The sequence below is a fragment of the Chrysemys picta genome, chromosome 1 (assembly GCF_011386835.1).
Source record: "Chrysemys picta bellii isolate R12L10 chromosome 1, ASM1138683v2, whole genome shotgun sequence".
NCBI lineage: Eukaryota > Metazoa > Chordata > Testudines > Emydidae > Chrysemys > Chrysemys picta.
In genome coordinates this window covers 123923033-123938166 of record NC_088791.1, presented here as the reverse complement: position 1 = coordinate 123938166, position 15134 = coordinate 123923033, and the positions used below count along the sequence as shown (strand labels likewise).

Below are 15134 nucleotides of genomic sequence, written 5' to 3'. Positions count from 1 at the left end.
GCCAGCAAAGATATTTTTACCTGTATACATTGATATCCTTGCTAGATCTAAAGTTCTAAATCTTGCTTTTTGTTTGCTGATGTAGATTTTGTGCCTGTCACCTTTATGCTCCCTGCTGATTACAACCTGTTTGTTGAAGAATTCAGAAAAAATCCTTCCAGCACCTGGATTATGAAACCTTGCGGGAAAGCCCAGGGCAAGGGGATATTTCTTATCAATAAACTCTCTCAAATTAAAAAGTGGTCTCGAGACAGTAAAACATCTTCGTAAGTTTAACCTCCTCCCCCCCATTTTTTGTGTATTTTGTAATATTCTATCACAGTCTGGCATGCTTAATATCAATTTACTAACGGAGAACTCTTTCCGTGCACCTAACCACTTAGCATTACTTCATTATAGTTGCAATTTCTCATTTAATGACTTCCTGCTTCCAACAGCTCTTAGTGCCAATTATTGCATTTGGTGCCATGTGGCACAAGCACTAATTCAGTGAGCTACACTATATAAATATGCTTTCTGTGAAGGTGCAGGGTTTGTATGCCCAGCTATGTGAGGAATAAAATTGCATGGGCAGACTGGAATAATGATTTTGCTTCACAGCATTAAAGAATTGTGAGTTAGAGGAAAGTCTTTCACTTCTAGTAAGTGACTTCATTTTCAGTCTGAGGAAGATTGTGTGACGTACAACCCCATCCTCAGTTGAACCATGAAATCTCTTCACTGTTCTGCGTAGAAAAAAACAGCCTGCGTGGACTGTCTTCAATAAGGGGCCTGGAGAGAGGAGCTATTGGCTGTGGCCTATTAGGCAGTTAAAGAGCAGAGCTGGCAGCTGGGCCTCATGAATAGGGAAGCCATAAAATCTAAGTCTTGCATTAAGGTAGGAGGAAGGAATAGAGCATCCTCACAATGAGTCAGAAGAGGAAGAAGCTTGGGGAAAGGGACCATGATTCTTGTTTTTGTCTCCTATCCCACCCAACACAGAGGAGGAATGTGGCTGCTCTACCAAGAGAAAAATCTGTATTGCTTGACCTTTTTTGTTATCCCATTCTGATTAAAAAAGTAACTGTGAGACAAGTAGCCTTCCAATACAAAAGCAACCTGAAGAACTTCTTTTTTGCATTTTTATTCTTAGTTGTCTTTTTTCCCCTCGGGTTTAAAAGTGTTGGTGACCGCATTTCTGAGAGGACTTTTAACAGTCAGATCTTATTAAAAATTATTGATAATTTAAGAGGCAAACTGATGTTGCCATTAACGTGGCTTGATGGTTTAAATCATCGATATTGACTACTGATAAACATAATTGCAAAGGCCCCAATTAGTGACGCACTCAAGTCTGTATTTAAGGGCTTTGCTAAATAAAATAGCTTGCTGAGTCGGAGCCTAAATGCTCTTCTTATAACAGTGAAATGTAAAAAACTTAAATAGACAGCTAATCCCACTCATTTGTTTTAGCTATGTTTTTTGTGAAACCAAGTGCCCTGCACACATTAACCAGCATAATATTAAAACTTAATTGAAGTGTGATATAGGATTCTAGTAAAGTTAAAACTTCATTACTTTTTGAGAGACTGCTTCTAAGGGAGGAAAACATTTCAACATTTAATCAGCACATTCTGAAACATACAATATGTACTTTTTCCAGGTTTGTTTCTCAATCTTCTAAAGAAGCCTATGTAATTTCTCTCTATATCAACAATCCATTACTGATTGGTGGGAAGAAATTTGACCTGCGCTTGTATGTTTTAGTGTCTACGTATCGTCCGCTGCGGTGTTACATGTAAGATCAAACTAATTTCTAGCTCTTTTTTTTTTTTTAATGTTAAGATGTATTCAGCCAAAAGGTTCTGCACGCATTGTACAGAGAAATTTACCAAGCATCTAGTATTTTAGAATGCTGTTTTCCTCAACTCTAGTTGCATTTAACATATTAAATGTCTTTTTTTGTTTAAGGTATAAACTTGGATTTTGCCGGTTTTGCACAGTAAAATATACACCAAGTACAAGCGAATTAGATAACATGTTTGTACATCTTACAAATGTTGCCATTCAGAAACATGGGGTAAGTGTTTGAGTTTCAAAAATGCTAATTTAATAGCAGACTGGATTATTTTAAATGGCATAAAAATGGAATATAAGCGCTTGTGTATTTGGTCTGTTCTTCATCCTCCTCCTCATTAAGTCATCTGAGCTAAATATTTATGTTATGCATTTTATTTGCAAAACATAATTGATTCATATTACTTCAAAAGCACATGAGATAATAGATGGAACACAGAGCAGCACTGTAATGTGGATATTTTCAGTTTCAAACTGCAACAGTTAAAAGCATATGTATTCATAAGTCTATAAAGCTGTACCTAAGCACTAGCATTTTAAAGTGGCCATAAACGTGGCTATAGATAAATGTACAGCTTTGTACCTCATATCATCGCCCCAACTATCGATTATAAATACTTAATCAAATTGTATCTGATCGTTTTGTATTTTACATTTTTGATGGTGTCTTAAAATAGATTAAATATAGTACAGTAACTCCTCGCTTAATGTAGTAATTCTATCCTGAAAAATTCGACTTTAAGCGAAATGATGTTAAACGAATCCAATTTCCCCATAACAATTAATGTAAATGGGGGGGGGTAAGGTTCCAGGAAATTTTTTTTCACCAGACAAAAAACTATGTATTATATAGATATAGTACACAGTATATGTTTTAAACAATTTAATACTGTTCACGGCTATGATGATTGTGAAGTTAGAGGGTGGAAGAGGGAGGGATATTTCCCAGGGAATGCCTTGCTGCTAAATGATGAACTAGCATTCGGCTGAGCCCTCACGGGTTAACACGTTGTTAATGTAGCCTCTCACACAAGGCAGCACGAACACGAGGGAGGGGAGACAGCATAGCAGACAGAGACAGACAGACATGCACCTCGTGGGAGGGAGAGAGAGAGAGATGCACACTGCCCCTTTAAGTAAGCTGACCCACTCTTAAGTGCATTGTCTTTTTAAGTGGATCAGGAAGTTGAGACAGCAGCTGCTGCCCCTAGCTCTCTCTGTCTCTCCCCATCCATGTTCCCTCCCTGCTCTATATGGAGAAGGGGTAAGTGGGGTGCAGGGGGGGAGGGGGACACCCTGACAGCCCCCCTTTCCCCTCCCTGCACAGCAAGCAGGAGTCTCTGGGAGCAGCTCCAAGGTAGAGGGCAGGAGCAGCACATGGCAGTGCGCGGAGGGACAGCTGAACTGCCCAGCAATTGATCGCCTGCTGGGTGGCTGCAGCACCGGGAACTTAGGGCAGCGGGGAACTGACGGGGGGAGCCGATAGGGGGGCTGCCGATCCACCCTGGTTCCAAGCCCCCACCAGCTAGCTGCAATGAGCTGCTCTTCCTGAAAGCAATGGACAAAGCAGGCGGCTGCCAAACGATGTTAGAAGGGAGCATTGCACAACTTTAAACAAGCATGTTCCCTAATTGATCAGCAACGTAACAACGAAACAACGTTAACCAGGACGACTTTAAGTGAGGAGTTACTGTATTTAAAATCCTAAACTCTTTAGGGCAAGATCTATCTTCTACTGTATTTGTACAGTGCATAGTACAACAGGGCTCGGATTCTAACCAGGGCCTCTGGGAAGTACTGTAATAATAACACAAATCTTAAACATTAAGTTCTGACTTTAGTGGCTATAAGCAGGAGTAAATTTGAAAGACCAGGTCGCTCACCAATGAATGCTCTTTTTCCCCAATACTGAATATTCCTTGTCATCTGAGAATTTAGCTCTCAAAAACATTCTAGCTAGTTAACTGATAAGATAGGATACAAGGAGAATTGGTCTTGGAGGTAGCTGTGGCCCAAGCTATTTAGAACTTTATACATAATTGACACCCTCCATTGCACTTGGCAGTGAACAGGCTGATGGGGTTGAGATTGGAATTCAGGTTTTAGGTATACGTGTCCCAGTTAGCAATCAAGCCATGTTCTCTATCAGCTCGATTGTATTACTTTCAAGGTTAGGTCTGCTCCCAGTAATGCACATTAGAGTAGTTCAGCCTAGAAATGATTGAGGAATGTAAAGTCTACTTGGGAGAGGAAATGCCAGCAGAAATTGTTAAGTAACCCTATCCACTTCTGAAGGGCCCATAGACAAGTCAATATATGTTGTTCTGCTATATGAAAGCTCTATCGCTGTGGAAGCGAGCTTAATCAATCAGATAGGTAAATGCTAGAACAAGATTCTTGCTTTTTGTATAAACTATTATGAGTGCCCAAATTATCATGAGATTAAAGTCATGGGTTTCCTCTGAAATCTTAGTTCAAGTCCAGGGAAATTAACTTAAATTTTTTTAACTTTTAACTTACTTATATTATTTATTAGTATTCCAGTAGTTCTCGGTTGTGGTCTCTTTGTATTATGTGTGGTGCAAACACATGGGAAGGCATAGTTCATCCCTCAAAAAGTTTATAATCTAATTTCAGATAAGATCAAGCAAGTGAAACAAAAAAAAGGAACAAAGGGAAGGGAAATTCTCTTTCAGTAATAATAAACACTTGGATATTTGGGTCTAAATCATTGAACTTTTGTGTGTGTGTGTAAAATGCAAACAAAATATCAGCAATCCCTTCTGTCTCTTCCTAGCCAGAATTGGTTGGAGATTTGTTGTGTGCCTCATGGCAGATATAAGTGACACGGTGTGGTCCAATTTACTATCATGTTCTTTGTTAACCAGCACATGATATGCATCACTCTATCAAGTCACATCTGCTCAGACTTTCAGGACAGGTATTCTGGAATCAAAGTGTCGATTGAACAGGGTTGAAGCTTTGATGTACATCCCCTAGCAGGAATTTGGAATCTTAAGAAGTTTCTCATGGGGCAAGTTGTGAGAATCACATGTTTCAGATGCTTCATTCTGTACAGGTTCTCAGACACTACAAAGATGAGCACTGTAGAAAAGCCTATAAATAAATACAGAGGCTTCTTATGCTTTGTTCTCAGATGGGTAAACACAGTCTTCCACTAAAGTTTTATTTTTGTTTCCAGGGCACATTGTGGTTTATAATTTAGCAGCCTCACAAAATAAATAACGTTCTTGGAAACTCTCTGAGAAGAGCCTTTATAAAGCTAAAAAATATACACTGAGAGGTACTGTGACATTCCACGGGGTACAATCTGGACTGATAGACAGCTGTGTTCCCTCAATTCTCCAATCTGTAGTGCCTTTTACATGGCTTCGCTATGAGAGCAACCACTTCTGGTCTGCTCTCACACTGCCCTCAGCATGTAAATCACTCCCAGCTATATTGTATGAGTGCTATAATCAGCCACACCTCAATTACACTTCAGGGCAACACCAGCAAACGCCCAGTTCCAGACTTTTCCCCCAGAAATGTGTGTCTTGTACTGCCCAGCACAGGACAATACAAACGGATGTAAAATCCATCATTTCGTTAATAGAAATGATATACACAAATCTTACTATCCCAAAATGAAGTTTCCCAAACACTTCAATCCAAACACGAGCTGGTTTAGATAAAACAATCAAATTTATTAACTACAGAAAGATAGATTTTAAGTGATTACAAGTAATCAGGCATAAGAGTCAGACTTGGTTACAAGAAAATAAAAGGCTGAATATGAATATCTTACTTAACAAGCTAAATGAATTTAAAGCAAAGGTTTCTCTAGTCACATGCTTCACTAGTCTTATTTCAGCCAGGACCACTTTCCCCAGTTCAGTGTTAATTTTCTTGTCCTTCAGGTGGCATTGATGCCTGAGAAGAAAGGGAGGAGTATTTTGGAGCCTCTCTACCCTTTTCTTATAGTCCTCTTTTTCTTTGAAAGTCATCTCCAGCTGAGGTTCAGGAGACAGATGGTCTGTGGGAATGGGAACCTACAGCTGTTTCTTTGCCAAAATGTAGATTTCTTGCTCGCACCCTTTTTCCTGCCAAAGAGTTGCCACTTAAACAAGTGATAGTCCATTTGATTTTGTTGACACCTGGCTGAGGCATCAGTTTGCCTTTTGTCTTTGACGAACTGTTTTGTGCCTGCTTTTCTAAACTTGGAATGTGTCTCAGTAATGTTATACAGTAGAACCGTATAATTTTACATACCCTGGTAAAATGTCTGGAAACATTGTAAGAATGATCAGCAAATTATGAGTTTTCAAATGATACCTCACAAGGCATACTTTGTACAAAATCCACTATAGGTTTGTAAAAAGGGTGAACATAGGGATACAAACTGTCACAGTTACTCAGGAGCTTGATTAGTGTGTGTCTTGATTGCCAGTTCTGGAGTACCCTCAGTTTATCTTCTTTGCCTTTCAAGCACAATATATTTCAAGACTTCACAGGTTAGCTTCCTAAAAGGATAAATATGTGAGATAAATACAGAGTAGCCTTCTTTTCCAGTTACAGTTGCAGTATAGTCTAAAATTCTAGTGGTAACCAGATATACTTTAAAATTATTTTTAATTCATAATTTTGATAAATACAGTGTTGAAGAACATTGCTGTCATTGTTTCTGTATGTTCATGACTGAGACTGGTGCTGGTGTCTCCCAGTGAGTGCTGACTATTAGATCAAATTTTTTTCCTGCTGGGGAAAAGACTGACTACTCACAATAGAAATGACTGGTCATATTTCATGTGTTTCAGAGACTTTCAAACTTGCTGTCAGTGCTACATTTTTTAAAAGGTTAACTTAACAGTGGTTTAACCATTGTTAAATTAACCACTCTTCTAGTCCTCCTCTCCAATGAAACAACCCTCTCCCCAAACCTAACCCTTTCCTTTCAGTCTTGAAAATCTGATTTCCCAATCATTCCAATCCTAAACTGCATTTCCTGTGTCCTCTCTTACATCGTTAAGACTGTCAAAATGCAGCTTCTGTTTAATTATTGTTCTTATGATATTGTAATTACCACAAGACAAGTTCTAACACTTGTTTTTATGATTTGCTATGTAATTAGATGTAGGTGATTTAAAATGTATTCTGGGTTACATAGAAGGCTGTGCAAAGTAAAAATTGGGGCCTTACATATCCTGCAAAATGTCATACAGTAAAAATAGTTTTAAAAAATAAACTTGTGCTTAGAAACAAGTGTAAGTTTGTACGGATGAGAATACAACTGCTAAATAATTGCAAACTCCATGAGACTGAATTAACTCCTTAACTCTATAGGATGACTACAATCATATCCATGGAGGCAAATGGACAGTGAGTAACTTGCGCTTGTATCTAGAGAGTACTCGTGGAAAGGAGGTCACTAGCAAACTGTTCGATGACATTCATTGGATAATTGTGCAGTCGCTGAAGGCCGTTGCAGTGAGTAGTGTTAATGGAACGCTGCCAGAGTTACCCTCGTGGCTGCAGACTTTCAATAGTCATGAAAACAAGTTTACAGTAAAGAAAAAAACTAAAGCAATTCATTTCCTGCTGCTGGATTGTTGTTTTTGAATGCTGATGCTCTCGAGCTACCATCTTACCTTTTTGTTCTTTTTAAAAACTCTGTCACCTCTCAGTGTCCCTGTAGAGCTGAGTGTGCTTGAAGAAACCTGATTGTGGGGGCAAGCTCTTTGTGTGTATATTAAATGAGTAAATTAATGCGCTGAAACCATCACAAACTCTTACTCTCATTTAAAGTCACTGTATACTGCCCTTTTGAATTACCCTAACCTCTGCCCAGCCATGACATGTTTCAGTAGTAACAAATTTGTCGTAGAAGGAAATAGCCTGGGAAGACAATTTGTCAAACAAAATGCCAGGGTGTTAAGGTTCTTTCTTCCATTTTGTTTAGAGAATGTGTGTAACTTATTTGCGGCTCTATGATATATGAGTAATATAGTTATTCCAAACTCATGCCAAAAAACTATGGCACGATCATGTATCTCCTTTCCTCCTGAATAGCTTGACAGAGCTTTATAGTATATGGGTAGCTGCAGGCATTTACAGAAGGCAGTTTCCCAAAATGCCAAATTAGATGCTAGAAGAAAAGGCAGCTCATCCCAGTATTAACAGAATTGTAAAAGAGAAGAGAAACAATGTGAGGAGCGGAAGGAAAACAAATAATGTACAGAGGAGGAAGTGTTCTGATAGCTTCAGTGCTCCTTTCTATTTCCTATACTTAACAGGAGAAATGCTTTTCCTTCCTTCCCCTACGCCCTGCAAGACTGAAAACCTTTCAGTATTAATTTATGGAAATCATCTATACTGACCTGCTACAAAGGGTTCTTTGAATCAGTGGTTCTCAACTTTTCCAGACTATTGTACCCCTTTTCAGGAATCTGATTTGTCTTGTGTACCCCAAATTTCATCTCACTTAAAAACGGCTTGCTTACAAAATCAGACATAAAAATACAAAAGCATTGCTGCACACTCTTACTGAAAAATTGCTGACTTTCTCATTTTTACCATATAATTATCAAATAAATCAATTGGAACATAAATATTGTACTTACATTTCAGTATATAGTATATAGAGCAGTATAAACAAGTCATTGTCTGTATGAAATTTTAGCTTGTACTGACTTTGCTAGTACTTTTTATGTAGCCTGTTATAAGACTAGGCAAATATCTAGATAAGTTGACGTACCCCCAGGGGTATGCATACACATGGTTGAGAACCACTGCTTGAAATGATCTGGTGAGTGTTGCACAGGCGAAGAGGTGCCCTGGCATTCCTACTTTAAGACCTTAGCTGATGCTGGAAAACGAGTGAATCTCTTGAGAATTTCCATCCCAGCATTATTCAGTCCCTAACCTGTTTTAGTTTTCATGGCCATAGTGGACTTGAGCTAAATATAATGATATAGAGATAAAGTATTTTAAATATAAGGATCTAGTCAGTAACTGGGGTTGAACTCCCATCTTTGCTGCATTGTTACAACACTATAATAAACAAGTGTCTTTGGATAAGTCACATTTAATTTGAAAGTGAAAGCGTTAATGATTAGGTAAATTTGTATTTTTATATATAAAAATGTAAGATTATTTCTAATTTCACGTATGGTATGAAAGCCTTTAACACTCTTGTTTTCATACTCACCAGATGCTGTAAGATACACAGGTGAAACTGAATGAAAACGCTGTAGTCAAATATGTTCTGTTAATACACTGATTAGTATGATAATACTCAGACACAGCTTGAGAAGATGACATTTTTATAAAAAATGAATCCTAAATATATTAATGTTGTATTGGGAAGTCAGAGCAGAAAACTTGAACTAAGAAAACTGCCATAGACAATTGGTATTATATTTGTACGTGATACCTAGAAAAATAATAGTAGAGAAATATAGTAATGTATAATCTTTCAAGTTACTTTGTAAATCTTTCTTCTTTAATATACATTTCTTCTTAACTTGTTTCAGCCTGTAATGAACAATGATAAACACTGCTTTGAGTGCTATGGATACGATATTATCATCGATGACAAGCTTAAACCATGGCTTATTGAGGTAAAGTTATGTACATTTTATAAACAACCCTCCTCACTATTTCCGTTCACAGTATACATCTGCTTTTTCAAACCTGAGCTTTAGTTTTCCCTTTTCCAGATGAAGGTGGTTGGGGAAGGCTGCTGGAAAGTAAAACAGGCAACAAAATGGGCTGTGGGAGTTGCAGGATATCAGAATTCAGGAGAAACCCGTGTTCTGGTCTGGTCAGCAAAAATCAAAACCAGGTGCATTCATGATGTGCTTGGACTCCAGGAGCTGTCTGAATGCCAGCAACCTTACTAGTGCACCAGTAGATGGAAGATTGGCACTGGCTCAGTGCAGTGTAAATTTAACCCTGCTAAAGCTTAGATACTATGTATTACACAGCTTGAAATTGTAGGAAAGCTAGAAAATAAGGGATATACATATTAGAAGAAGAAGCTTGAAATAATGCAGGGTTGTATACATTTATTATATGAATTATACAAACTTCCATGGTATGTTAACTCCTGTCCAAATCCCATGTCTAATGTATCACTACCCTATTATTTTCCCCTACATCTTATCTTGGTTAAGCATCCATTTAAAAAACTGTCAGACTTCTTACCCACTTTGCCAGCCAGAGAAATGTGTGGAAATGGGGAGTTCGGAGGAGGGATATAGGTAAAAAGCAATAACTTCAGAATAAAGAGCCCTACCGGTCCATATGTAACAACTACTAGGAAGGGGCAAAGTGAGTGAGAAACTTGCCTCTTCTTTATTTGGTGTGAACTAAAGGTATAAATCCCCAGAGGCTGCTTGATTAGCACAGATGAACCTGCTCCCAACAAAAATCTACAGTCAGACCCTAAGGGTGCTGATGCTTCAAAAATAAAATCTGTAGGAAATGCACTGTTTCCTTGCAATGGTTTTGTTCAAAGAAAAGGCTCGATGTTGAAATGCTGATGATTAGTTTATATGGGATCATATTTTAGTCAAAAGGAAGTTGCTGAAAATAAAATGTCTTTGTTTTTAATAGGTCAATGCTTCCCCTTCTCTTACCTCCAGTACAGCCAATGATCGTATCCTCAAATATAATCTTATTAATGACACACTTAACATTGCTGTGCCTAATGGTGAAATTCCAGACTGTAAATGGAATAAATCTCCACCTAAAGAAGCTCTTGGAAATTATGAGATTTTGTAAGTTTTAGCAATGTCCTATGTAAATATGAATATGTTCTTCTTGAGAGAGAGAATATTAATTTAGAACCATGTAGATGTGATGAAATTCATCCAGGTGTGGAGGAAAAACATAAAGTGCTCTGTATCACTTAATTACCGTGTTTAGGGCTGGAATAGCAGCTTCCAAGGGTTTGCACTCCTGCCTGGAGCCTTAGTTGTGGGTTGATGGTCCTCTTCCTGGTGAGCCCCTGCACTTCACCTGCAAAAACATTGATTTATTCAGGGTATATGTTGGTGAAATGAATTTCACTCTTAAAGATATATCCAATAGATATGTAGTATGTATTGTAGACTGAGTATAAGGCGTGGGTAACAGTTAAATGTATTATATGTACCAAGAAAATTTTAAAAATTCTCTTAAATCATGGGAATTATGTCACCCAACTGTTGTGATTCATTTATGGGATGTTAAAACCATGAATTGCAAGATTATTTTTAATCTGGTATAATGAACGTGCGATGAAGGGGGACGTTAGAAAAAGAGTATCCCTATTTTAATGTATGAGATGGGCTTATGCATTTAGGGGAATGCTGAATTTGTAATCAATTTCCCTATTCCATTTGGAACCAGTTTCAAAAGCTAAATGTTTGAGAGCCTGGTCAGAAATTAATAGTACTGTAGTACAGTATGTTAGCTGACCCACTAATTCATGCCATCTATTTTATCTAAGGCCCCGATTCTGCAAACACTTATGCATGTGAGTAAATTTAGTCACATGCATAAGTGTTCGCAAATTGGAGCATACCTTTATAATTAACATTAGCTACGTGATAGCTATGAATACTGAGGATCTGCATTTAGTATTAGTTAATAGGTACAGATGGAATCCTGTTTGACTGAAAAATATTGTAGCTGTATCTTTCTATTTTGATTATTGACATTTATATATTTAGAGTCAAATTCTGCCTTTGGATGCCTCCAGCAACTGTTAAATCAATGGATAGTGGGATTATTTCAGGCCATATTGAGTTTGTACATTTAAAGAGATACTTGTCACTGTGGCAAGCTTTACAAAATACATATTATCAAAAATATATTAAATTAATAGGTACTTCTGATGTTGATAGATTGTGTTCAGATTGAATCATATATCTTGAATATCTAATCAGCCCACCCTTCTTGCTTAATTCTATTAACTCGTGGCACAATCCAGCTTTTCTGATGTTCCAGTTATTTCTGTGTTTGATACGCTGGATTATGACAGTACTGCATAAGCAGCAAGCTAATGTTTCTATTTATGCACAAGTCTATTAGACGAAGTGATGAGAAAAGAAATGCAGAAGTACATGCCTCAAATAGTTTCACAAGCTCTACAATTATTTGTGTCTGCTCTAATAGAAACTCTGGATGATGATGTGCCTGTTTTTCATAAATAGTGAAGTATAATAGGGCTCATTTTACTATAGTGTCATAGGGTTCAATCCTGTGAACGCTTACCCACATGAATAACTTATGTGAGGCGTTTCACCCCACATGAATAGTTCATTTTAAGATGCATATTTATAGAATAGGATCCATACTGTAAAAAATGTGAATGTTAAATATTAAACAAAAAAGAACTAAGGAAAGGTCATTCTTATGATCTCTGCTGTCCAGTGATTGAGACTGAGACACTGAAAAAATTATTATATTTTAGGTATGATGAAGAGATGGCACAAAGTGATGGAGCTGATCGTGATTTGAGAAGCCGTTCTGGGCAATCCATTGGACTAAAAGGAAATCGAGCAAGAGATTCAGGAAAGCCCGTGCTCACCACATGGAAGTAGTGACAAAATCAAATTAATATCAAATCAGAAATATTTTACTGAAATTCAGTGCTATGCTCTTGGCAGGAAATTTTGAACTGAGGACTCAGGGCTTTCTCTCCTTTGGACGGCTTCCTTCTCTATTGTGTATGGGAGTTAATAACTCTGAAACGGGACAAAATATGTCAAAGAAATATTTGTACCAATATGAGACAAGTCTGTGTAAAGTGAGGCACCTAATCAGCTATTCTAATAGTAAACTCACTAGTTTACTGCAAGAGTATTATGCTGCATGTGGTTAGAGCAAATTTATTGTAATATCAAGAATTAACATATTCATTGCTTTAAACTTTTAAAAGCATAACTACTCAGACTTGAGAAACATGGATATTTTTACAACAAACGGCTGTTTTGGCTTATAACTCTCTTAAAGAACCTTCTTAAGAAATCTGGTGTTAACTCTAAATATTCATTTTTAAACGAACCACTGGTTTGGTGTTCAATATTTTGTTTTCCAGACTGTACATTGTAAGTAATCTATCTCTACACTTGTAATTTATTATACAGTTTTAACTCCTTTGTAATGAATTAAGTGTGTTAAAAATTTGTGGTCAGGATTGATTACAGGTTCTGTAGAAAACCTAGAAAAAAATTTGGACCTCAGGATGTCATTCCTCTGTGTTCCAGGATTAATCTTGAAAATAGAATCCAGAAAGTTCAGAGGTGTTGGGCGTTATCATTGTTGTATAGTTTACATTGGCATGATGACAATTAAATTCCTTGATACAAGTGCAGTCTCTTCTGGCAACATTTACAATACAAGACTTGCTGAGCTGTGACTGTCAATGCACAGTTAATGATTTTTAGCTAATGTTGAGATTTAAAAATAAATAAATCCCCAAATACTGAGATTGTCAGATGTGTTGAAGCTGTAACTCAGGAATTAAAATTACATGGAAGGGGAGAATCTCTCACATAGCAAGTTGCTGTGTTATCACATATGGCATTTATTTTTACTTCTAAGGTGATTTTGGACATACCTGAATAAACTTCTTCCTGCTTTTCCTCTTGAACATACTGTAATTAATGTCAACCCCACTGCTCAGTGATGCCTGTAAATCTTTGCTTGTATCTATACAGCTCTTTATTTATGTATGTAAGTATGTATATAGATATGTCTGTATTTTACATATTTTATGTTCTGTAACAAAATTCCATTGCATCTAATAAGCCATCTCCTATGACTCTGATGTCAGAAGGTACAATAGCTACAAATAGCATAAAGCGAGAGAAGTTAAAAAGGAAATGATTGCAGTCTTTTAACTAGTAGAACATTATATATATAAACTAGTCAAATGTATGATTGGCTGTTACCTCTGATGTCACAATTCTAGCACTCATCAAGAAGATTCTCATAGCTGCTTTAACATACAGCTCAAATTTTGGGGGAGAAAGAAATCTCCAAAAGTACTTGTGCTATCATAATAAATCTCTGCTGAGCACTTGGATCTCCCTAAACAATTAATAGCCATATAGAATGAATGAGGGACATTTTATATGCAATTCTAATCAGTGTTAATCTTGTATGTTCTGTTTAAATATAGAAAGTCAAATACAAAATTTGGCATGTCTTTCCACCAAGGCCCTGGTTCTTAAAATTATGGAAATTCACCCCCTTCATTAGGAGCACTGTAATAAGTCATCAGAAGATTGTGTCTTGAACTGAGATTAAGGAGTACTTTTTACATTATAAAGAAATTAAATCCACATATCCCGCTCCCTCATGTATTGTTGTGTCCCTCATTCTGGGTCTTGTTTGTATATTTGAACCTTGGCAGGGTGAAACCTATGTCTGAAATAGATTTGTGGTCAGCTGTTGAATGCCATATTAGTGATGACTTGTTTAAGGGCAGATGTTTCCTCCTCCACCTCCTAAGCCCCTGTTGCTAGGAAATGTGCAATAGTGTAGGCCTTTGGAAATATTACACTGCAAACAGGAGTATTTTAGAGGGGAGGGATAGCTCGGTGGTTTGAGCATTGGCCTGCTAAACCCAGGGTTGTGAGCCCAATCCTTGAGGGAGCCATTTAGGGATCTGGGGCAAAAATCTGTCAGGTACAGTACTTGCTCCTGTTGTGAAGGCAGGAGACTGGACTCAATGATCTTTCAAGGTCCCTTCCAGTTCTAGGAGATAGGTATATCTCCATATTAAACACCATGGCTGATTTCTTAATCTTTTATAGCTCCATTTTTTTTTCTCATTTCAGAACATCCAAACTGTGATTCTTGGCTCTTTCTCCCCTTTCTACATCCCATCCATGCACAGTGCATCTATCTGGTAGCTTTTGGCTACATTCATTCTCATAGTTCCATTACAGTAGTCTCTCTAATGCTGTTACATATCATGTGTACTACCTCATTACCCTTTTTCTATATGAATACTTCATTGAAGGGACTTAGTGGGGTGAAGATGGTGTATGGAGAAATCAGACTGTTTTGCAGTCAAGATCAAACTCTTTGCCTTTATGTATAATTAAGTTTTATTTCATTAGAGTCATTGTGACATTATTAAGACTGCTTCTAAGATGGGAGCTAATGTGAACGAGCAGGAACAGGCCTGGGATATGTTGTATTAATTTCAGTGGAATAAATGGGTCTAGAGTCAAAGATGATAGTATGATCTTAGCACTGTACACCATTAAACAGTTAAACATGATTTGGGGTTTGGAGTA

The 15134-nt window shown here is 37.4% G+C and overlaps 2 protein-coding genes across 6 annotated transcripts in view; one reads left to right on the top strand and one right to left on the bottom strand.

Moving 5' to 3' along the window:
- The window catches only part of TTLL1 (TTL family tubulin polyglutamylase complex subunit L1), a 33120-nt gene extending 18936 nt beyond the window's left edge, over window positions 1-14184 (top strand). For 4 of the 5 annotated variants that reach the window (XM_065583481.1, XM_065583472.1, XM_065583477.1 and 1 more), the window contains 7 exons: window positions 86-266; window positions 1643-1777; window positions 1951-2059; window positions 7180-7323; window positions 9369-9455; window positions 10453-10616; window positions 12296-14184. In XM_065583481.1, coding sequence (XP_065439553.1) covers window positions 86-266; window positions 1643-1777; window positions 1951-2059; window positions 7180-7323; window positions 9369-9455; window positions 10453-10616; window positions 12296-12425 — 950 coding nt within the window. In that variant the 3' untranslated portion in view covers window positions 12426-14184. The remainder of the gene's footprint in view (window positions 1-85; window positions 267-1642; window positions 1778-1950; window positions 2060-7179; window positions 7324-9368; window positions 9456-10452; window positions 10617-12295) is intronic. The other variant, XM_065583494.1, reaches the window with a different exon arrangement.
- The window catches only part of TSPO (translocator protein), a 143218-nt gene that overhangs the window by 78814 nt on the left and 49270 nt on the right, over window positions 1-15134 (bottom strand). The gene's annotated exons all lie outside the window — the stretch shown is intronic.